Below are 25,030 nucleotides of genomic sequence, written 5' to 3' on the forward strand. Positions count from 1 at the left end.
TCCCACTCTGAGACACTCGACTATTACATCAATAATAACACTGATCCTTATTCATCAAAGCTATATAGAAATGGGTGCAGCTCAGGATGCCAGTAAAGATGTAAGAACTGTTACATGTTACGTTAAACTGTTGACATCGAAAGAAGTGGTTTGAACTGACCCATCCATACTCTGCTCATAAATGTGTTCCTTTGTAGAAACTGTTGCTAGGTTGAACATGCTTTAGATCGGGGGTGTCAAACTCAACCACTAAAAGGGCCATATTAAAGCATCTCAACCTAATCTGTGGGCCAGAGAATGCCTTTTTTATATATAAATAATATTTTGCCATTACCATAACTGGCTATTTTATTTCTCAATTTGGCAAAACGTTAACAGCACTTGTTGTAGACCTTGAAATATTACATGAATACTCAATTTTCAAAAAAATGTCCCCAGATGGTCGGTCTTTTAAACCTACCTATTTTCTTGATCTAGACTGGCATCTTTTCTTTGCTGCAAGTTTATTAATTGCGATCAGCTTATGAGCTGCTAAGTGTTTATAGTGTTTATGTTGGTTGAACTGCAGCTGAAATGCAGCTAGTGTTTGGTGATATGACAGGTGAGGTAGAATTGAGATGTAAGCTGTCCCATAGATTGTTTCTGGGGGAGGAGGGTGGGAGCACACATTACGTTGCAGTGCATGTTGGGGATTGTAGTGCAGCACATTGTGAAATGAGCTAATTTTAAAAGAAAAAAATTATGTAATTAAATAATAAAATTAAATAATTATGTGGGCCAGATAGGGTTGTGTTGCGGGCCTGATCTGGCCCGTGGCCCTTGTATTTGACACATGGGCTTTAGAGAGAATATTAGCAGAAATCCCATTCAATCTGACTAGGAGGTTAAGATTTGCTACATAATGTTGGGTTTCCAGTTGTAAGTTTTATGTAACCATGCTCAACTATATGCTTGCTAATGCAAAAAGTAATGTTTGTCCTAATAATGAGACTGCATAAACATGTAAGATAAATGTCATTTGAAGGTAACATGCTCTACATTGCTGTGTTTTGACTAATACTACTTGTTTGCTGCATTTTCTTATTATTTTGACCCCCCCCATCCCCAGTGTGCTACCAGGCTTGTTGTCGGTTGTACAACGTGGACAAGTGCACAATCACCCACTGCTCTGCATGACAAGGCTTTAGATTGGTTTAGCAATTTCACACTTAGTTTTTTCCCACCTGAATAAGTCAACAATCCCACCCATATTAAGCCCCAATCCCATTTCATCAGTTTAAAATTGAAGGTGAAATGGGAAAATTCGAATAAGAAGCTGGTGGATAGGTGACTACAGCTTCATATTGCCAAAGAATTAGGGGTAGGCGAAAAATAAGTGTTGTATCCTTGCCTCTTTAAAGGCATATGACACCCTAAAGTTCACGAAAGACCAGCAGCGACTTACTGAACTTTACCCTCCTCTGATATCTACAGACTGGCAGTGCTGCCTACAAAGCACCACTAAGATTTCTAACTGTTAAAGCATCTAAGCCACACTACATCTTTTTGGAGACAGTCCTGTGTACTATTGTACAGTTCATTCAAGCAGTTTGATACATTAAAAAAACATATGATTCAGTTCATATTAATAACAGTCCACATCACTTGGACCATCTGTTTGTAGGCAGTATCTGTACGCATCACTGCTTACTGAACAGTGCCTTCCTCCGTAGCCTTCGCCTTGAGCCACTATGAATATGCATAATTTTTCCGATCAGGTTAGTTTGCAGGTGATGTCTGGCCAGCCTTACTGACCCGTTAGTGGGCAACGGTGACCCGTCTCCCTCAACAACCTCCCTCAAGCCACTTTTCTGGAATTTTGACCGTGGTTCTTTACCGCAACCCAGCTTCTGTCCCCTGTGGGTGAAGACGGTCCTCCAGGTTTCGTACATACCTTCAGCTGCACAGTGAAATCATTAATACAGGAGTGGTATCTGTTTCACTTGTGTGCGCAGTCCAGGGATGTAAATGTCTGACCCCACTTCAGTTCTGCTACAGTTCTTAAGGAACAATTTAAACCATGAAATTTTAGATTTCACCAAGATTCGATGCTTTTATTTGACAGAAGAATTATTTACACAGTAGTAAAACTTTTTTTTTCCTTAAGTTTAATGTGAAAGTAACATTTTTAGACATAGTCTAGCCTGCACCCTCTTAAATAGGATGGCCATGACCAATTTGATGGATAAATCAATAAACAACCAACGAAATTCTTCACTACTAGTCAGTACTGGTGCCTGAACTGTCATTTTTGATGGGTTAGACCAATATATGAATTATGACCAAATTATAATGGTGAATTAAGAATCTTTCAAGCACTGCATTTGGAAAAACTACATTAGGAAACATCACCTTGCTTGCTGACCAGATCACAGAACTTATAATAGAAAAAATAAGAGCTCTTAGTAGAAAAAATTTACATGCATCCTTTTACTGATGATTTCTGGGATTTCTGGCTTCAGTGTTTAATGAGCTGGTTGATGATTGTTCCACACTGGAGAGCTGTTTGTAGTTACTGTTTATCTAGTGCTATATGGTGTGCTCAGTCACATTTATGCTTAAAACAAACCATGTTCACAAGGTTTTCATCCTTAAATCCATATGTAACTGTCCTCTCAACGTTTATCTCTAGATCGCTGACAGGATCAAGTGTCTCATGCATTTATGATGCGCCTGTAGATTTAGCCTTAAAAACTGTAGCTGTGAGTTTGAGTGTGTTAGGTGCTCAGGAGGTTATTGGTTATACAGAGTTTTTGAGTTGTTTGTCAAAAATGAATTTTTTGGGTTATTTATTCATAAGAACGTAATGTTAAGTAAATTTGAGCAGTTATTTTGAGTGGGCCTTGGACCACTGGGACCAGGTGTAAGGCCTATTCACACATTAAGATTTTCACAGGCACAAAAGTGCATGTCAGGTTTTGAAAATGAGCACAGTTATATTAATGCTGTCTTTCACATTGAGTCCAAAACTGACTGACTGCAGCGCTGCATTATTTTAATTAGAGCCTGCTTGATATTCTGTGTGGTACGGATACATTAAAAATCATGCTGACCACTCAGAGCTCTGATGTCGTGGTTGCAGCCTAAACAGATGTGCATCAAGATGCCGGCAGGTGGAGGTTAAAGAAAATTTGATGGACCACAGCTGAAAGGCCTGAAAGTGCATCCTAGTCCAGTCAAGCCCACAAAGATCCTCAAACTATTAGCCTCTGTCCCTAATGAACACTCCTTTTTAAAGAGTGGAGCAACAAGCAGAAGCAGAGCCTTAAAATACCTTCAGAATTGCTTGTTATGCAGTGTCAGCTCCCCATGTTGTCTTTTCTATAGAATGGGGTGAACCCAGTGTGCGTTTGTCATTTAGTTCCCATCATTGCTATGCAAAGAAACCATTTCTTTTTGCTCTTTCTTCATCTTCCTGCTTTTTCAGAGTGTTTAGACAAAAAACTCATCTGCATTTTTTTTGTTTGTTTGATTGTTTTGTAATTGGTGTGAATAGATAGACCTTGACCACCACTACTAATAAAACGACTGCTTTAATTAATCAAAGCTAGGTAGATTGGAAACAGTCACAAATTTGCCACTATGTTAACACCTGATCTCTGTTAGTGGCTAGAACATTCATACATATGCACAAGTCATTTGAATTTAGTAATGCTCTCTACACTGAGTGCTACAGTTTTTCATTAAGTTAAATTGAATTTTTACCTACATTCTGTAATGCTTGTACAACCTTGCAACTGTCGAAAGAGTGCGTTTGTGGGCGAAGCTTGGATAAGTCCATTGTATCAGATCCAGATGCCACTGTGGAACTCTTGGCAAGCACAAATTCAGCACTATTCATATTTTAATGAATGCAGGTACATGGCCAGTGGGGAGCTGACCCTAGATCAGAGCTCTCCCTCAGACTCTTTATACACACGGACCCTGCGCTTATCTAGATGGCAGCAGGAAGAGCGTAGCAGCCAGTTTGCGTTTGCCCTTCTGATGACCCCTGATGTGTCCCTGCTGCTAAGCTGGTCTCTCTAAGCACAGGTTTGATCCGTGTGTCTCCTTCACCTCCTCGTTATCGGGAAAGAAGAAAGAGCCTTTGTGTATTAGCACAATTAAATCAAAAAATCTGTTATTTGGTCAGAATTGGGGGTGAAGGTAGAGCCTGCAGCTAGTAGAGTGGAGTTTTTGAGTTTTAGAACATAAAGTCCAGCAAAGACATGAACTGGAAATGCTTTATTGCTGGGAACATAATGCGGAAAGCCAGGCATTCAGTGTCAGTGGAAGAACTGACTGAAAACACGAAACCTTTATTATAAATGTTGGCCGTTCTTTGAATAGAATTATGAAGAAATAAAATGATAAAGTGTGTAATTTATGGGAGGAGGAGGATGTTTGGTCAGTAAAAATCAGGGGTCATACCAGCAAATCCCTCTGAAATGTTAGAAATGTGTTATTTGTCAGTTATTGCCAAAATTATGACTGCTGGACACATTTTGAAGCTTCCTCCCTGTTTCTGGTTGCTATAGTACAAACACTGGGCCTGTTTGTGTGTAACCTGTTATAGCTTTGCTGTCTTTCATACTCCATTGGCTCTAAGAATGTGCCAGAGGGCTGCCATCCTTAGAGTAGTTTTAAAGTTGAGGAAAGTTTAACTTTTCAGAACAGTGATATATGATGTCAACCCCTTTTAATCAGGTGACCAATCACGACAGGGAAAAAGCTGCCGAGAGGGTTTCTCCATCGGCTGTATTTACATGCAAAAATGTTTTGCCAATCCGACTGAATACATTCCGATTATAGATTAAGACTGAGGTGTTTATATCTCACTCTACTCAGCACTGATTAATCTCTGTTTACATGCACACTGCAAGTAATTCGATCCAAAATTATGCGCATGCGTTGAGAATCGCTTAGTGCAGACGTTGCCATGACAACAAGTATCATGTGAGTCGAGCAGCAGTGAGCAGCACTTGTGTTTTTAACTGCTTTAAAATGATGTCAGACTCAGGAAAACGTCCTTCACATGTCCTTATTAACGAAGGCCGAGAGGAAGACGTCGTGTTCTGAGACACACGAGCTGGACGTCCGTCCCACCGCCGTCTTTTAAAGATCAGAGCATAAACTTCGTCTCCTCTGCAGACCAGTTTCTGCTCTGCCAAGTTGAACGTTATAAACTTTCGCTATGACTTGACGCACATGATCAGAACGGACTTACACTTTCCGATTGGGGATGTAATCGGATACAGGCGTTTACACGGATATCATTCTTCTATTTAACAGATTATTTACAGGATTACCCACCTCATTCAATTGGATAGAAATTGTATTCCGAATGGCCTCAATCGGACTAGATTATTCCGATTGAGGTGTATACATGGACGTCTTCTATTCTAGTTGAGCTATTAGTGAGATTATTAACGGATTATTAGGCTAAATGTAATAGCTATAGAGAGGTCCAGGTCACAAGTAGGAGTTGTAGCATGACTTATCAAGTCAGATATTACAGCAACTAGCCTTCCACCTTGTTGTTGTTGATGATGATGGTTGTTTGGATGATTGTTCAGGGGCTAAAAATCTGATACTTGCATCAAGGCTGGTAACGAAATCCAAAGCTGTGCTGTGATCTGTTCACATTCACCAGACAATATTTACGATGACTTTATACATAAATTGCGACTGTAATAGAGCAGCTGAGTGGAAATTGTGGTTGTTGTGTCTTGTCATGCTTAATTTTGCCACAAAACTATTTGATGCTGTTTTGTCAATTGTACGAGAGCCATGACAGACCCGAAAGCATTTTGTCTGAAACCTGATGCCAAGGTCTGAGGATGTCCTAAAATGTACACAGCACTATAGACTGTACTATAAACCTACACATTTACATATACCCACCTGTTCATCCTACAGCTCTTTAGCCCCACCCATTCACGTTGAAGTTAGTTTTTCAGCCTAGACTGCTTTTTGAATGAGGTCCAATACAGGGCAGATCACACACATCAGTCTTAAAGGCACAGTAATAAAAACAGGTTCTCCTCTTCTAGAACAGCAGGAGAGAACTTACTTCAGGATGTACAAGCCTAGACTGTATGTGTTTAAGCCTGCGGAGCACCACATTTTTTGTACTATAATACTATAATACTTTATACTAACAATGTTTACTATCCGGTGTCGACCAGAGGAGGATGGGTTCCCCTTCTGAGTCCTGGTTCCTCTCAAGGTTTCTTCCTGTTTCTCTTAGGGAGTTTTTCCTTGCCACTGTCGCCACTGGCTCGCTCATGGGGGCTCGGACCCGGATTTCTTTTTGTAATGCTCATTTCCTTGTAAAGCTGCTTTGTGACAACACCTGTTGTAAAAAGCGCTATATAAATAAACTTTACTTTACATTCTGACTAACAGAGTCTAATAGAATGTAAAATGGGATACTCCAGTCATTTCATGAACTCTTTAGTTTTGTTTACGCTGTGAACCAGGTACAGTTGTAAAATCATAAAGATCTGCCAGTCGTTTGTCCAGAGAAATGTTTTATGTAGAACTTATTTGCTTTATAAGTAGCAATATAGTCTCAGATTAGCCACTAACATGATGCTATTTTCTGCTAGCATCACTAAGTGTAGCATTAACAGGACTAGTGGCATTAAACTGAGTTTTCATTAGTGTGGTTGCATTATAGTAGTATAGTAGACATGGATTTCAGTAAGAACATGCTTTTTCATGCTGTAAATTGGTGCAGGACTGGAACAGCGAACAGTGAGATATAAGCTCAGGGGGAAAAAAATGCTTTACAGCAGCTGTCCAGTGCAGACATTGCAATCAAATTTACTAATAACTGCATGACTTTTAGTATATAGACCCATAGTCTGTTTTTAAAATCAATGCTTCATCTAACAGAATGTCATCACACCTAAAAGATGAAATGTGACATCAGTTTTCATCTTTAAAGGGTTAAAAGTTATTTAACCCACTGAAATATCAACTTTAGAAATTTGCATTCTTTGAATAAAGTAGCACTCAGTGTGGAATCTGGAGGTCGTCCGAGTTGCTGAATTAAAAGTAAGGAATTTTGCACCGGTTGACCTCAGCAGAAAGATTGGCAGCTTGGTGGAGAACGGCGTCTGCGTCCCATGTTTAAGACATTATCTCAGACGGCATGCTGATTGAAATAATTGGAATCTCTTACCCCCCCCCAATTCCACACCCCATCCCCCAGAAAGTTATCCAGGACAAAAAAAAAGTTTTTTTGATAAAGTAATGTTTTCTTTTGTCTAATTGCAGGAGGCATGGCAGCACTAGCAGGCTGACGCATCAAAGATGCTGTTCCCTTTTATAAACACAGGCATTGCACTGTAGGCTTGTATAACGGTGAAGTTTCAACATGTTTATTTTGTTTATTTATTTATTTTTGTCTTTAACAGATTTCTCCTGGCGGGAATGAAAGGCTTTGAGAGGATTGCACGATTTCTCGCTCTCTCTCTTGCGCTCTCTCTCGCGCTCTCTCTCTCTCTCGTTGTTTTATGTTTGCGGTCGCGTCTTGGCAGCAGAGAACACAAAACAGCAGACACTCATAATGAGCTCTTGAAAGAGGGAAAAAAACATTAAGAATCATTAAAGTGCATTTATTTGCAATGAAGTCGCCAGCATTTTCCACACTAATAAATACTTAACTACCATGTAAGAGGATCTCCTGTTTAGTCACGGCTGTTTTGAAAAGATTTTTGGTGCAATTTCTTTTCTTTTTTTTTCATGCCCTGAGTCTGTTTTGGAGGAAGTTTTCAACATGTTAAAGTGAGCAGTTTGTCATTATTGTATTCAGATCAATTGTTAAAAATCCACCTTTACATGAGGTCATTTATGGTTGGTGTGTATGCGTTTGCATGCGTACGTGCGGCCCTGCAAGGTCTTTTTTTTTTTTTTGATTGTGTCATTGGCTCAGTAACCCAGGCTGACAGACTTTTTTGTATTGTTCTGGCTTCATGCTAATTATACCAACATTCTGGAAATTTCAGAAAATACAGCACCATGATTGTGATTGTGTGATGGTCATACAAATCTAACTGTGTTGGATTTTTCAGGCAACCAAATGGCGGCAGACTGATGTGATGTTTGCTATGGCTTTTGTTTAACAGTGGGGTGTAAAATCAACAAGTGTTGTGAATTAACTTTGGTTTAAACTTTGCATCTTTGGGGTTAAACTGGGGTTAATAGCATCTTGTTGAAGGCTCAGTATCTAAACTACTCAGTCACCACTGTAACTAAGCGTTAACCGATTTACTAAATCCAGAGTACACGTTGAAACCATAGTTGTGTCTCAACTCATGCATTTTTCTGTGCAGCACAAATAAGGGCTGAAAATGTGCCCCAAGGTAATATGTTAATTACATTTTCGGTTTATTAGAGCATTCACATTATCAAAGTACAATAACAGAGAAGTAATTCAGTGGTTTGATATTAAAATTGGGGAAAAATGAGAACCAGATGTCAGAGTTTAATGCCTTGAAAAAAGAGTTTAAAAAAGTTGAATGCCTTAAAATCTCCCTCACAGAAAATTAGTGCATGAAATAGTCGGTGATAATCTGCCTAATGCCTGAAAACATTGTTTTACAAATGTTTTGAGAAGGTTTTGGCCTAAAATATATTTTCTAACCCCATTTGTGGCAGAGAGGTACATGGGTAACACTTTACTTGAAGGGTGTCTAAGTAACACATTCATATCATCTTACATAAACACTTCATAACATTTTCATGAACATATTTAAATCAACCTTTATAAAGTATACATGTTTTACATGATATTGGACTACTGTCATTTTACTGAGATGCATTTTTCAAAATAAAAGTTCATTTTTTTTTTTTTATTTTGAAAAAACTATTAGAGAGTTTTCTGAGCAGCAAAAAATAATAATGACCTCGCTTTATCTCGTTGGTCATTAAGTGCTTTGACACTTAGGCACACCGCCATACTAAGATTCAGTCGAATGATCGTTCCTAATCATATTTAAGAGTAATTTACTGCCATGTAGTAAAGTGACATGCATAGCAACAAATGATTAAGAAAAAACAGATCATTAAAAAGTAATCAAAAGTATTGGGAAATTTTGGCTGTCCAGAAATGAAGCGTTTTACTGAAAATAATATGCTTTTTTTATTAAAAAAATGGATTTTTATTTTTAAAAATGTATCTCAATAAAATGACGTAGTCCGTATTAATATAATGTAAAACATGTATACGGTGTCAAATTTAATTTAAACATTCAATAAAATGTTATGAAGTGTTTATGTAAGATGTTATGAAGGTGTTGTGTAGACACCCTTCGAGTAAAGTGTTACCAGTACCTGCAAGGTGTTGTGAGACAAAATGGATCCAGATTTTTTACTATTTTTCCATCAACATCACACACAGACATAGGTGGGTTCACTCATTGTTTAGATAGTTAAAAGTAACCCTGGTTTCTATCACTGCCATTGTAAAGAAATCCAATCTAAGTTTCTCCACAATGAACCTTTTCACATGAAACCAACCTGAATGATTCTCTTTACATCTCAGCAATTAAATTATGCTGAAATTTTGCAAACTTAGTGGACTATAACTTTTAAAGATACAGTATCAAAAACATTTTGTTGATTTTGCTAAAGGATAGCGAGGGGCTGGGAAATGGTTGTAAAAAATGAATATAGTTTTTGTACTATCAACTCACACCAGTATCATAAGTGGACCTTATGGGGGGGAACATATGAAAAACATAGACTGTAGTCCCTTTAAAGCTGTGATACTCAGATATAAAACATTATTTTTTGTGATACACTTTGGCAACCTTTTTTTCGCAAATTGTTCATGTTTTTCTTTTTAGTATCAGTTTATATTGAAACAATCCTGACCTAGATCAGCTCAACACAAGCTGTAACTCTGCATAAACTACACTGTGTAAATAGATCAGAATGCAGGCTGTTTCATTTCTGTCCAAAATGAATTGAAATAACAAATTTGAGCAAGGAATAATAGCATGGTTTAAGGCGAGGTGGAAATTTGCGCCCCTGGTCAAATTGTTTTGTTGAAATGAAAACAAGCATTCATCCTCTACAGAGAACACAATCATACACTCTAAAAAGTGATGCTAAATAACACACTTGTTGCCCATTTTAATACTGTGTTAAATGTGCACAAAATTAAGTATTTAAGTATTAAGTATTTCCACACATTTTGTGTTCAAAGTAACATGAAATTAGTTGTCTTCAGATTAACACACTGTGTCTAGGTCAGGGGTCGCAACCCAAATGTTAAGAAGAGCCATTTTGTCCTTTCAGCAAAAATCAAACCACGTTGGGAGCCACAACATTTTATGTCCATTTTTACCATCTTGGCTGTAAATGGCTCGGTATGTGCTAATATGTTAGTATAGGCTAAAAATATTAACAAAAACACAGACTCACTTTGCTCTGCTTTAAGCTTCAGCTCAGCTATAGCTGCTTTTCTCACATCTCCAGCAGGAAGCTTTTCCAAAAGTGGAACAGTTTCTTGTAAAATTTTTCAACGTTTGAGTTTTACGAGGCTGAAGTCAGCTTCTCATTCACCAGCTTCTTGTTAGAATTTTCCGTTTCCACCTTAAATGGTGCCTGAGGCACCAGAATGTAACTGCTGCACCGTTTAAGGTGGAACGGGAAACTTCAAACAAGAAGCTGACTTCAGCCTCGCGACTTTAGTGTTGATTAATCCATTAATCTCCAAATTATTGGTGTTCATCTTAAATCTTGGTCTTTGCCGCTTCGTTAGCTACTATCTAGGTGAGACTGTTATCTGTTTGCTATGGTGACCAGCAGTCTGTGCGCAAGTCTTCAGGGTTAAAGGGTGAATCAGCAGTTCTACATTAACTCCAGCGTTTAAGACCATTTATTGTTAAAACTGTGTTTGAACGATCAGCAGAGCTTTATTTTACTGCAAAGGAGGGTTATTTTTTATTTCTCCCGTAAAAACAAACACTACTAATAATAGTAGTAGTAGTAATAATAATAATTCTAATTTTTTTTTTTTTTTTAAACACATTTTAATGCACAATTATGATTATGGTTTATATTCTCTTTTTCCCAGTAAGTTAAACTCAGCAAATAAACAGAAATTGTGCTCAGAATTAAGCAGAACATGCCACATTTAGGTCTGATCTCTGTATGTGTATGTGTGTTTGGGTGTGTTCGCTTATTTTCACTCAGAAAATCAACAAAACATGTAATTTAACGGGGGGTGTTCAAACTTTTGCATACGTGGAGAGGAAACCTTATGTGCTTTGCTTAGACTGAGTGAAGTCTCCAGACGAGAGGGGCAGCCAAAACTGTGTCCAGTGCTGCAGATCTAGCCCCACTATTGTCCAGTACACTGATACAAATCTACTTGTGCAGTTTAAAGAATTGAGCTTTGTTCGTATGATTTGAGCAGTAAAGTGGTGACCTGACCCAGACCTCCAGCCCGTACTCTTGCTCTCTCTTGCTAGCTATCTGACTCTATCGCTTGCTCTAGCTTGCTTCCCTCTCTCTCTCTCTCTCTCTCTCTCTCTCTCGACTGAAAACCATCCACTGCAATTATTTAATCAAGGAAACTCTGTGTTTCTCTGCCTCTGGCTGAAGGCTAAATGGATGCTATTAATTTCTAATCCTGCACAGAGGTTTCTTCCCCTCTCTGTGTCAGTCATAATTTTCCATGTTCCTCTAATTGGCTGGAATTGGTTGCTGTGGGACTGAGCGAGGTCAGGCCAGAGCGAATGAAATTCGAGCGCAGCTTGTAGACCTCTGAGTTCAGTGCAGGGAACTCTGTGTATTGACTGACATTCATCATGCTGTGTATTTGATGGCTACTGATACGTCGTAAATTAAACCCTATGCTTACGAAGGGCTGTGGATTTTTTTCCTGTAGTGTGCTCTTTAAAGGGCCCATTTCATGATGAATGCTTTTTTTTGGTGAATGTTGTATAAACGTAAACTTTGTGTACGTTTCAAAATGTTAATTCGCTGGTCGATACAGGTCCGTGGTTGTTTTGTGATGTCACAGAAAAAGCACATTTTCATGAACCCTCCCATTCAGCCTACAGCAGTTAAGCCTCGTCCATTCATACTGAAGGTACAAGGAGTGTTTCAGCTCACACTGCTTTTTGAGTGAGGTGCAATGCAGGGCAGCCAATCAGAACAGAACTCAATAAATTTGGATTGTCTTTGGTACACGAACCTCGAGGAGAAAAATAAGATACAAGAAAAATGTAAGAAATGATTATTGAGGCATCCAGTTTATAATTTACGTTTAGTAACTGATTGATTTAATTGACTGTTGATTTAATTGATTTATTCTAAAACATACACAGCGAAGGCCCTAATGACCATAGAACACACTGTTGGTGGTTACCTACTAGGGGTGGGTGGGAAAAAAACAATACAGCATATTGTGATATTTTGCGTGGCGATATTGCATCAAAACACGGATGCCAAGTATCGATTTCGTTGATAAGATTCATTGAAAAGATTCATTGAAAAGATTTGTTGTTTTTGTTTTTAATATCTCAGAAAAACACAATTACATATATTCTACCCATAGTATCAATATTTTATTGCATAAATTGCAAATATTAATGTATCTTTTTGGTACTGGCATAATAATCAGTTTTTCAGTCCACTAGATGATTTTGAGCTCCTTGTTCGAATCCCTTATAACCTTAAATGGTGCAGCAGTTATAATTCCCGGAATAGGAATTTTAGGCTTTGCTGCGTGACTTGCTGGCTATTTCTAATGTCTTTTTGCCTTTGTACAAGTTCAGCCATGTAGTCTGTTAAAACAGAGCTCTCTAGAAACTGAGTAGTCTGCAATATATGCAGTAGGTAGAGTCGTGATCCTTCTTAACCACAGTGTACACTTTTCTCTGTAGATTGAACCTGGAAAACCACCTTACTGTGGCTCAAAGCGTTTCTTCTGAAATCAAGGGTGTTAATAGGGAGTTTGTCCCCCTTTTGTTGCAGTAACAGCCTCTACTCTTCTGGCAAGACTTTACACAAGAACATTACTGTGAGGTGCATCCAGTGCATCCAGCCACAGTAGCATTAGTGAGGTCAGATACTGATGTTGGATGGTTAGTTCTGATCACTTATACTCATTCCGAAGGTACTGGATGGAGCTCCATCACTCCAGAGAGCACAGTTCTACTGTTCCACAACACAATGCTGGGGGGCTTTCTACTCCTCTAGCCAATACTCGGCATCGGGCATCGGTCGTGTGCTGCTGCTCCAGAGCATCCCATTCTATTAGCAGTACTCGTATTGTGATGTTTTGTCATTATGTATTGTTACACTACTATTATTCCTATGTGTCTAATACTGATGCTTTATAACTGCCAGATTTGTATTTTTCCCCCCTTTTGAAAACTTTGTGTGGAATGCCCATGTGCTGGGAACTTCAAAATGAAATTAAATGCAAACTGATTTTGTTCGCTGTGTGTTGTAGGTGGTGAAGCTGCTTAATAACAAGCGTTCACAAGCCGTGGGGATCCTTATGTCCAGCCTACATCTTGACATGAAGGACATCCAACATGGTGAGTACTGGACAGTAAAAAGGGAACAAATCATAACCAGGTAAAGCATCAAACATTGCAGCCTTGCACTAAACACAGTGATTAACAATGATCTTGACTAATAAATTAACAGGTTAAAACAACTTAGTATAGCTTATAGCCAATAAGCATTATCATTATACATTAACATGTTTAGTTTGTCTTTTCAGAAGTTAGAATAAGCATGATTAGTAATAGAAAGAGAATATAAACCATTTCAGGGGAATTCCACCAATTTTCCAAAATTTCTGCATAATTCATTCATTGACATGTAAACAAAGTTATTTAGTCTTGATGTGAAAGTGCATGCTAGAGTAACGATTTGGATTTCTTTACAGGGGTGATGATAGGAAGCATGAGTTGCGATGTCTCCAGCACAAATAACAAATTTATTTACTATCCAAAATGATCAGTGAACCTACATGTCTTTTTATATGTAATGAGTTTGTATATGTAATGATGATGGTAGTGAAATAGTGGTAAATCTGAGGGGGAAAAAATTGCCAACATTCTGGATGTACTTCTTTGCTATTTGTCATAACTGTCATAAAACAATGTCCCGGGCATCAGGCAAAGTATTCATAACCGTTTCATGTGATCTCTTTCATAATAAGTGGGAGTTTTGACATTTTGACACTTTTTGACAGTGTTTACGCACAACAACCAATTCTTTTTATTCCAAAAATGCAGTGGAAATCTGGTTTTGCACAAAGGCCCAATCCCATTTCATATTTTTACCCCTACCCCTTGTTTTTGAGTGTCACTATGCCCCTTGAAACTGAGTTACAAGGGGTAGTGGTTGAAATCTTCCCTTCCCGTCTTTTTTATATGTAATGAGTTTGTATATGTAATGATGATGGTAGTGAAATAGTGGTAAATCTGAGGGAAAAAAAAAAATGCCTTAACATTCTGGATGTACCTATTTGCTATGAGTGGCTTTGTAAAATACATTTTAGGCCAACGTCTCTTGTCATAACTACCATAGAACAATGTCCCGGGCATCAGGCAAAGTATTCGTAACCGTTTCATGTGATAACTTTCATAATAAGAGGGAGCTTTTAGTGATATTAAACTCTTTAGAAGTTTATCAGGGATGGAGCATTTCACATCAAACCACTCCAAATGACTTTTTTTTTTATCTTTACCATTTAATTATGCAAAATTTGAAAAATCAGTGAAATTCCTTTTTTAACACCACACAAGTTTTGTGGTTAACACATTTAGTGGTTTACTTTGCTGCAGTCTTAACCTCAGTATATTATTTTGTCCATTTTCTGCTTTTTATCAGCCTGAATAGGAACACACTTTTGTTTAGCGAGCACTTGAATGCACTGCACGTCATATCAACTCTGAGCCTTTCAGAGCAGGGGGGTGTTGGGTTGGAATTAATTTTTGAAATAAATCGTGGTTTAAAGCTATTCAGAAATTTGCTTTGAAACTCCCTCTGGTCTTTTTTGTTATAACATCACAAGCCAATACACATCAGTGTGATTGGTCGATTTGCATGTCAGTCATATTGCCCTTTGCTGTCAAAGAAAATGATTCTAAGAATGTATGATTCTGTCGCTCAGCGTAGCCAAGAACAATCAACTTTGAGGATGATTTAAATGGCTTGCAAGACTAGCTAATTGTCACGATATGGGCGATAGTTGATGATGCTAATTGGTGGGCTGGAAGCTTCCATTACTTGTTAGCTACATTAGCCTCGTAGCTCCAGCACGAAAACCGAAGAAGCAAAGTTCAGACACCAAATATGTCTTGTTTGATTGACAACATCTGGTGTGAGGGGGCAAAACTGTAAATTATTTTTCTGAAAAGCTGCTTTATTGTAGGTGATCAGTTTGTCATTGATGTATTTTGTATTTAATTACTTTTTTGTCCTGTAGGTGCCTTTGATCAGTTGTGCAATAGAAGTTGGTGTTTGAGCAGAAAAGAATGTTTTGTCTCTTGATTCATTTCCTGTTTTGTTTACTAAATAATCCCCCCTTCATTTCTCTTTTGAATTGTCATCCGGGCAGTGACGTGTGTGGACGCCGTGACCGTGTCTGGTCCATTCTGGGTGGTAGCGAGTGCGTTTCCTCCGGCTTATCTGCTGATGCTTAGATAGCTGTGGGCAGACTGTGGGTACCCTCAGAGCAAGCAGGACTATGAGATCCATATTTCTGATTTAAACTTTAACACGAGTTCCTAAAAACAGCTCGGCGACTTTTTGTCCCAGACGGGCTGTTTGTTGTGTTTAGAAATGTTAGTTTGAGTTCATGTTCAAGCTTATGTAACACAAGACGACAGACCACAAGTAGGAGGGGAAAAAACCCACTAACTCTATTGTACATTAATGTAATGATAATGCAAGTGATTTTGGTCCATTTCTGTTGATGCATTTAAGAATTAACACCTCTTTGGTTGTCTTAATGGTCCTTAGTGGAGGAGTAATGAAGGTGTATGTGTTTCCTGATTTCTGCCACCAGACTCGCTTCAAAAGTCTTCCTGCTTGGCATCTACATTGAAACTGTCACACAGAGAGAAAATGGTTTATTTACAGGACTTACAGGCCCACAGGCTTTCGGGCAGGGTCGTGCCTGAGGGTGTCACGCAGTTTAGTCGCGAGGACTTTTACGATTTTCACGACACATCAAGTGTAAACCAGGCATTACATTTCACACAGCTGGCCTATGAAGGATCCTGACTGTAAATGGACTACATTTCCCATGAGTCTGAGCACTGGGACTTGGTGGAACATACAGATTGAAACCTAAGACCCTCTCTGGTTAGCCGTAGTTGTTCAAAAATGACATGATTTGGGCAAAGTTGGGATGTTGAGGGTGAATTACCGGGGTGGGGGCAGTTCATTCCCCTCTGTAGCTGGTAGGGATGTTTGGGAGCTGCATGAGTAGCCGTGTTCTGTGAGTCACGGAGGTGAAAATCTGAGAACAATATTCTCTTCTGCGTCGCGCAAATATTTGGAGTCGTCTGAGGTTCGCCAAATAAACATGAATAAAAACCGAATGATCAGTGCGCTCTCACATCTGCTGCCATGGCAACGATCAGCCTCGTCCCAAGGCTGTAGAGGGAAAGAGGTGGTGGAACGGGATGTGTGTGAGTCGTCTGCAGTTTCACAACTTTAATAAGCAGCCTTCTTAACAACATCTGAGCTTAGACAGAGCTTTTTAGTGTTTGTTTAATGATTATTGCTTGACTGATCAATTACAAACTTAGAAATAAGCAGTCTTTTCTAGTCTTGGTTGTTGCTTTTGCATGATCAGTTGGTTTTTCTTGTATTTAATTTTTTACCTGAGTTCCACTTAAAATGTTTGTGTGGGGTAATGTACCAAAAAAAGTCATCATTCATTTTACATGACCGTTTTCCAAACTGTCTTGATCCCAGAATTTAAACAGGCAATTTGAAGCAGAAAAATAGGATACAGCAATCATTATTGCATTAATCAAACTGGGAAAATTTATAGGTTTTCATGTCTAAAAAGAAGTTTTAGCTTAGAATTTGTCATCTTTCAGTAAGTCTTTCAGCAAACTTTCAAGGGTTCGTGTCCTACAGTTTTTCTTGCACTTAATTTTTCTTAGTCCAGTTATGACAGTTTTATGTAACAAAATAGGCATCATTTATTTTTACATTATCACTTTCAAACGTCTCTCTATCCCTTAGAATTAAACAGGCTTGTTTTGTTCCTGTGCCTTAAAATATCTTTATTTAAATGAGTTCTGTTCTGATTGGCTGCTTTTTATTGTGCCTCATTGGGCTGTAACATGTCTTATAAGTTCCCTGTGTATGTGTGGGGCTAAACTACTCTAGGCCGAATAGGCAGATGTATGGAAGTGTGTTGGCTTTTCATGACGGCACAGAAAGAATGAATTCAAAACGGGCTGGTTTTGCACCTTAGCTTCCATATATGGAGAGTGTGGTCTGGATGAACGGTACATTTTTGACACTTTTTGACAGTTTACATACAACAACCAAATCTTTTTATAAAAAATGCAGTGGAAATTCAGTTTTGCACAAAGGCCCAATCCCATTTCTTAGTTTTACCCTCTACCCCTTGTTTTTGAGTGTCACCCTAACCCCTTGGAACTGAGTTACAGGGGGTAGTGGTTGAAATCTTTCCCTATGAAACGGGACCCTCAAATAAAAAAGAACATCACTTCATTAACAGCTACTAGCGCTGCACTGTAGGTGACCCTGCCAGTCTGCAGTGACAGCAGAGGAGGGTAAAGTTCAGCTCCTCACTGCTGGGCTTTAGTTACATTTAGGGCATCTTATGCCTTCAAAGAGGGGAGTGACAATTATTTATCACCACCCCTAATTCTACTGTGATATCAAGGTGAAGTCAGCCATTCGCCAGCTTCTTGTTCGAATTTTCCAAACACAGATGTATGATGTATGATTCTGTTGCTCAGTGTAGCCAAGAACAATCAACTTTGAGGATGATTTAAATGGCTTGCAAGACTAGCTAATTGTCACGATATGGGCGATAGTTGATGATGCTAATTGGTGGGCTGGAAGCTTCCATTACTTGTTAGCTACATTAGCCTCGTAGCTCCAGCACAAAAACCGAAGAAGCAAAGTACAGACACCAAATATGTCTTGTTTGATTGACAACATCTGGTGTGAGGGGGCAAAACTGTAAATTGTTTTTCTGAAAAACTGCTTTATTGTAGGTGATCAGATTGTCATTGATGTATTTTGTATTTGATTACTTTTTTGTCCTGTAGGTGCCTTTGATCAGTTGTGCAATAGAAGTTGGTGTTTGAGCAGAAAAGAATGTTTTGTCTCTTGATTCATTTCCTGTTTTGTTTACTAAATAATCCCCCCTTCATTTCTCTTTTGAATTGTCGTCCGGGCAGTGACGTGTGTGGACGCCGTGACCGTGTCTGGTCCATTCTGGGAGTTTGCCAGCTTCTTGTTGGAATTTTCTAAACAAGAAGTTGAGTTTTCTCAACTAAATTTCCCGTTCCACCTTCAATGGTGCAGCAGTTACCTTCTAGCACCTCAGGCATCAGAACTGCTGCAACATTTAAGGTGGAACAGGAAATTTAGGTAAGAGAAAACTTAACTTCTTGTTTAGAAAATTCCAACAAGAAGCTGGCAAATACTTGACTTCAGCTTCATATGCTTTAGATTAGCTTTATAGCTACCAAAACATCAGTATACTATTAGCGATTTTTTTCTGCTTGTTATGAAGAAAAGGATCATAATACATTGAAATGACATAAAATTAATACAGTGGTTATCGTAAATTTTAACAGAGAAAATACTCACGTTTGCTGGTTTCTTTGGTCGTTTGTGCAGCCATCTCGCTGGTTTTTCCTATTTTTTTCCTCATAACACTGTGTGGAATGTGCCTCTGAAAAACCTCCATTTGGAGGGCCATGTAGCCCTAACACTTCGCTCTACCCCTCAATCTCAACAAGAATCAGGACACCCTATCCCTAGGCGTGAACGTGCAAAACCAAGGGGTAGGGCTAAGTGGCAGGGGCGAGGGGTGAAATGGGACTGGGCCAAAATCTGCCTTTTGATGAAATTGCAAAGTACAACTGCATCTTTACATACAATGACCCGTATTCAATACTTCCTAGAGTAGGAGAGCTGATTTAGGATCAGATTCCTCTCTTATTTACTTTGTCTTTACTGACTGGAACAGATCCTAGATCAGCACTCCTACTCAGAGCTGCTTTGTGAATATGGGCCAATGTTTTAATCACAAATGTGATTAAAATCTGACTAATTTATCGGACTAGCTGTTAGCAGATAAGTTTGTTTTATTGAATACAGTAACCCAGATAAAGTGTAGCTTCCCTCGGAGCCAACTTAAGTCTGTCTGTTACTAGTTTTGCTGTTGAGTTGTGAGTGTGCTCTTCCACATAGATTAAGCTAAAACGTTTTTAGGTTCACAACCGAAATAAACGGCTCCACCGTCCAGATGATAAAGAGAGCCTGAGTTAGGTAGTATACGTTCCTCATTAACACCTTCTCTCTGCTTCTTTAGCCAGATAATTCTGACTAATTTACCGGCCGATTCTCACTACAAGGAGATCTGTTGAAGGGTTTCCTCTGGTTGACAGATGACGGAACGTTTAGAGATGGTTGTGATTGGCTGCGAAATGCGTCAGTAGTAATTTGCAGATGGTCAATTGCTGTGGTCTGGTAAATATAAATTTCTGTCTTGTGCTCTTTAATGGGCGACGGGTTGCTCTGATCAGCTCTCAGTTGAGAAAATCATGAGCTAATCATCGGTTCCTGACTCAGAGAGGTTTAACAAGCTGCTGCTGTGATCGCATCAAAACACTTAGGTCATCAGAACAAAGAAAACTACACTTTAAAGTCCTCACACAGTTCAGACTGAGTACACTTACTCAGGCTTTCTATTCCTTTACTCAGTCTGTCCTTTCTTATGCTCTCTCTCTGTATTTCTCTCTCTCAATCTCTTTCTCTCTCGCTCTCACTCGCTCTGTTTCACCGCCCCCCCACCTCTTTTTCTCTCTCAGGAAGAATCATAGAGAGAAATGTTGTATATTTTATGCTGCTGCCAGGAGAATTTGTACTTAATTTTCATCCAATCAATGTGTTTACTCATTTCCTAACTCATCCACATGCCCTGGTTTGTTTCATATGGGCTCAGCTCTGCGTAATCATATGATTCCTTTGTTAGACATCCAGTCTGACATTTCAGAGGAATTCCCCGCTTCTCTTTCCCTCTTTTGATGTCTTCCGATTATTGTGGTTGCCAGATTTTCACACTGCAGACCCCCCTCTTCCAGTCACCATGTGTATGATGCAAGTTCCTCTGTAGACGTTGTGTTTGATTGGCCACCCTTTTGTCCTCACTGTAGAGAGCTTACTCGATTGGAAACAGAGGATATGACATCACCGACTCCCTGAGTGAAGTCAAGCCAATGCCGTGGGCTCCCATACCTTTATACAACTTAATGAGTTAAAGTGATGGTAAATTTACATGTTTTCCCCTCTTACCTTGAGTGTAATCGATCAGCCAAGATGTTCGGTGTCTGAAATTTGTACCTTTAGTTTTACACATGGACACGTCTCCACATAGACCACAAAGCATCTGTATCAAGTTCTTAAGTCATCTCAAATAGACTTGTTTGTGGTTTCTGACACTGTATGACACTGTTATCTATTCAAATAGACTGAAATGCGGTCAAAACTCGGCTTCTTTTTAGCTGTATGTCCAGAAGTATCCAGATAGCCCTTCTGATGAGCAAATTCAGCTACTGTAAGGTGCATCATTTACTAATACAGATGTTCAGTTGTGCACATACAGCTTGTATAATGTGTAGGGTTACAATAATGATACAGTGATTATTTCCATAATTGGTTAATCAGTGTTTTGATTAATTGGGAAAAGAAAAGGTGCAACTATTGATTTGTAAGCTGTTAACATTAAAGGTTTAATGTTATTCAGTGTTTTAATTTTCAAAAATAAAGAAATCCTCATTTCTCCTTTTGCACAGTGCTCTTTTGAACATCATCCCTATCCTATCTTCTACATCATGTTTGTTTTCAGTAAAAGTTCAAAAGAATTTTATCAAGGGCATAGGAACAGATCTTCCGCGTGGCTTTTGTTTTAGTCAGTGCAAAAGGTGTGAAAACAAAGGAACGCAATTTTGGACAGTGAAATTTTGGCTTAAAATGTCTTAAAAAATAAGGTTTTGTTTTTTGACTTGGGGTGGGGGGCGATAATGCTTAAATAGACCTACAAGTCTAAAATAATAATGATTTTAAACGGTAACAATTATTAAAAAAAGAAAGAACCAATAATTTAAAATGCTGTTTGTTCCATTCGATCGCCTCTTATGGTCGGTTCAAACTGTTTGAGCAGCGGTGGGTCAACAGTGAATGTTGCCTGTGTTTTATTGTGAGTGAGATTAGACAAGTGGTTTGTAATTACTGTTTATACTGTGGATCAAAAGGGGCTTTAACATCTGGGGACTACTCCATTACAGATTTGAGACCACTCAAAAACACAACACAGCCCAACTGTTTATTAAAATGATTTAATCTATTCATTTTTGCGGCCTAGACAATCTCTATAGAAAAGCTTTGACTAATAAAATGGGGTGCCCCCGAGCATCTGCACCTGAGCCTAAGGTCACCATGCCCAAAGTGTGGACTTGAGGGATATAAAACCCCTCAGCACTGGGCTATGGAGCAGTGGACCTGTGTTCTCTGCAGTGATGGAGCTCCATCCAGTACCTTTGGGATGAGTTGGAGTAATCCAGAACTGATCATCCAATATCAGTACCTGACCTCACTAATGCTCTTGCGGCTGAGTGCAATCAGATCCTCAGCAGTGTTCCAACATCTAATGGAAAACCTCCCCACAAGAATAGAGGCTGTTACTGGAGCAAAAAAAGGGACAAACTCCCTGTTAATACCCTTCATTCAGACACGCTGGATGAGCAGATATCTACAGTTTACTTATATAGTTTGACTCATTTATTGCAGTAATTAAAATACTTTAATCTTTCATGGTTTTGTAAAGCAGAGCAGGATTGAAGTGCCAACCAGCTGTTCAGACTGGATGAAATGTGTCCAAGTGTGTTTTCTTGTGAACACGAATTGAGCCTGGTATTAATACATATATTGTTTTTTTGGTTTTTTTTTCTTTTTTGCATGAACTCCCTCTTCAGATGTAACTGATTTAGTCTGAGATTTGTAGAGACAGAGTGGCTACTCCCTCAGCCACTGGAGAACTACATTACTGTCAGAGGAATCTGCTCTCTCCTTCCAGCATCTGGAGAAATGGGAAAAACTAACTGCAGCTATCTGTCTTTAAACTTCCAACACAAACGGAACTGGAGCCCGAGTTCAAATTCTGAGCGTTTCCCTAGTCTGAGGCGTTTGTCAAAAGCAGGGCTTCTTAATGGTGTTGATAGTTAAAGCTGTAGATTGGGCCAGTGTGCTTGTGTGTATAGAAAGAAGCATTCAAATGGTCATTTGATCTGTCATTGTTTAAAAAAAAAAAAAATTTTTGTCATTTTTCAGTTTTTGAGCTAATTTGAAAATGCCTGTTGTCCTTTACATTGTGTGTAAATTTCATGATGAATGGACCAAAAGAAACGGCCCAAAATTAATTAGGGGGAAAAAAAGTCTGGTTCCATTGACTTACGCTAAAAGTAAAGTAGGTTTTTCCTTCTGCTGTAAAGTTATCATTTTGGAGATACAAGGTTTTGTTCCAACAACAGCGCTATATATATATATATATATGATGAAAATGAAAAACATATGTATGTACAGTGGTGTGAAAAAGTGTTTGCCCCTTCCTGATTTCTTATTCTTTTGCATGTTTGTCACACTTAAATGTTTCAGATCACCAAACAAATTTAAATATTAGACAAAGATAACACAAGTAAACACAAAATGCAGTTTATAAATGAAGGTCTTTATTATTAAGGGAAAAAGAAATCCAAACCTACAGGGCCCTGTGTGAAAAAGTGATTGCCCCCTAAACCTAATAACTGGTTGGGCCACCCTTAGCAGCAACAACTGCAGTCATAACTGGCAGTGAGTCTTTTACAGCGCTGTGGAGGAATTTTCACCCACTCATCTTTTCAGAATTGTTGTAATTCAGCCACATTGGAGGGTTTCCGAGCATGAACCACCTTTTTAAGGTCGTGCCACAGCATCTCAATCGGATTCAGGTCAGGACTTTGACTAGGCCACTCCAAAGTTTAATTTTGTTTTTCTTAAGCCATTCAGAAGTGGACTTGCTGGAGTGTTTTGGATCATTGTTCTGCTGCAGAACCCAAGTGCGCTTCAGCTTGAGGTCACGAACAGATGGCCGGACATTCTCCTTCAGGATTTTTTGTTAGACAGCAGAATTCATGGTTCCATTTACCACAGCAAGTCTTTCAGGTCCTGAAGCAGCAAAACAGCCCCAGACCATCACACTACCACAACCATATTTTACTGTTGGTATGATGTTCCTTTTCTAAAATGATGTGTTACTTCTATGCCAGATGTAATGGGACATACACCTTCCAAAAAGTTCAACTTTTGTCTCGTCAGTCCACAGAGTATTCTCCCAAAAGTCTTGAGGATCATCAAGATGTTTTCTGGCAAAACTGAGACGAGTCTGTATGTTCTTTTTGCTCAGCAGTGGTTTTCGTCTTGGAACTTTTGCCCAGTCTCTTTCTTATGGTGGAGTCATGAACACTAACCTTAACTGAGGCAAGTGAGGCCTGCAGTTCTTTGGATGTTGTTGTGGGGTCTTTTGTGACCTCTTGGATGAGTCGTCGCTGCGCTCTTGGGGTAATTTTGGTCGGCCGGCCACTCCTGGGAAGGTTCACCACTGTTCCATGTTTTCACCATTTGTGGATAATGGCTCTCACTGTGGTCCACTGGAGTCCCAAAGCTTTAGAAATGGCTTTATAATCTTTTCCAGACTGATAGATCTCAATTACTTTGTTTCTCATTTGTTCCTGAATTTCTTTGGATCGCAGCATGATGTCTAGCTTTTGAGGATCTTTTGGTCTACTTCACTTTGTTAGGCAGGTCCTATTTAAGTGATTTCTTGACTGAGAACAGGTGTGGCAGTAATCAGGCCTGGGTGTGGCTAGGGAAATTGAATTCAGCTTTCCAAAGACCTGATAAACCACAGTTAATTTATGTTTTAACAGGAGGCAATCACTTTTTCACACAGGGCCCTGTAGGTTTGGATTTCTTTTTCCCTTAATAATAAAGACCTTCATTTATAACCATTTTGTGTTTACTTCTGTTATCTTTGTCTAATATTTAAATCTGTTTGGTGATCTGAAACATTTAAGTGTGACGAACATGCAAAAGAATAAGAAATCAGGAAGGAGGCAAACACTTTTTCACATCACTGTATGTATGTAAAAATCATGACTTCATGTATCAAGAAAGGTCACTGTGTGACGATTACTGTTGACTATTATTTTGTGGCTGGAATAAGTGAGGAAGTCAAAAGTGACAAAACATAACAATAACAAATGTTTTATTAGGGCTGCAAACTCAGGAAAAAAATCTAGAACGTAAGAACCTTAAAATACAGGTTCGTCTCCACTTGAGGTTTTAAATCCCTTGTGTCTGGTATGCAAGGGAAGCTAATGAATGAGGCTGTAAAGTCCATCCAATTGCTTCATCATTTGGAGACTGTTCTTCTACAGTGGCAAAACATCCTTTATAGCCTGCTTTTTGGTTGATGCAGTTAAAAAGGTTGGGAACCCCTGCTTTAAAAAACTCAGTGTAAAGGTTCTGTACGCATTGAAGGGGCACTGATTTCTGCATAATTAAATGATGTAAAGATGTAAACACAGCCCTTCAGAGTGGTTTGATATGAGAAGCTCAGTTCTAGGGAAACTTAGCCAGAGAGAACTGTGGTGCGATAGGAACCAGACGTCTGAAGAGTTTACTGCCTCTGAAAGCTCCCTCA

General features: G+C 38.9%; 1 protein-coding gene across 1 annotated transcript in view; it reads left to right on the forward strand.

Annotated features, from left to right (window-relative positions):
• Positions 1–25,030, forward strand: part of fmn2b (formin 2b) — a 132,015-nt gene that overhangs the window by 40,526 nt on the left and 66,459 nt on the right. The window contains exon 8 of the mRNA XM_036571989.1: positions 13,499–13,586. Within this exon, the coding sequence (XP_036427882.1) occupies positions 13,499–13,586 (88 nt within the window). The remainder of the gene's footprint in view (positions 1–13,498; positions 13,587–25,030) is intronic.

This window comes from Colossoma macropomum, unplaced genomic scaffold (assembly GCF_904425465.1).
Source record: "Colossoma macropomum unplaced genomic scaffold, Colossoma_macropomum, whole genome shotgun sequence".
Lineage (NCBI taxonomy): Eukaryota > Metazoa > Chordata > Actinopteri > Characiformes > Serrasalmidae > Colossoma > Colossoma macropomum.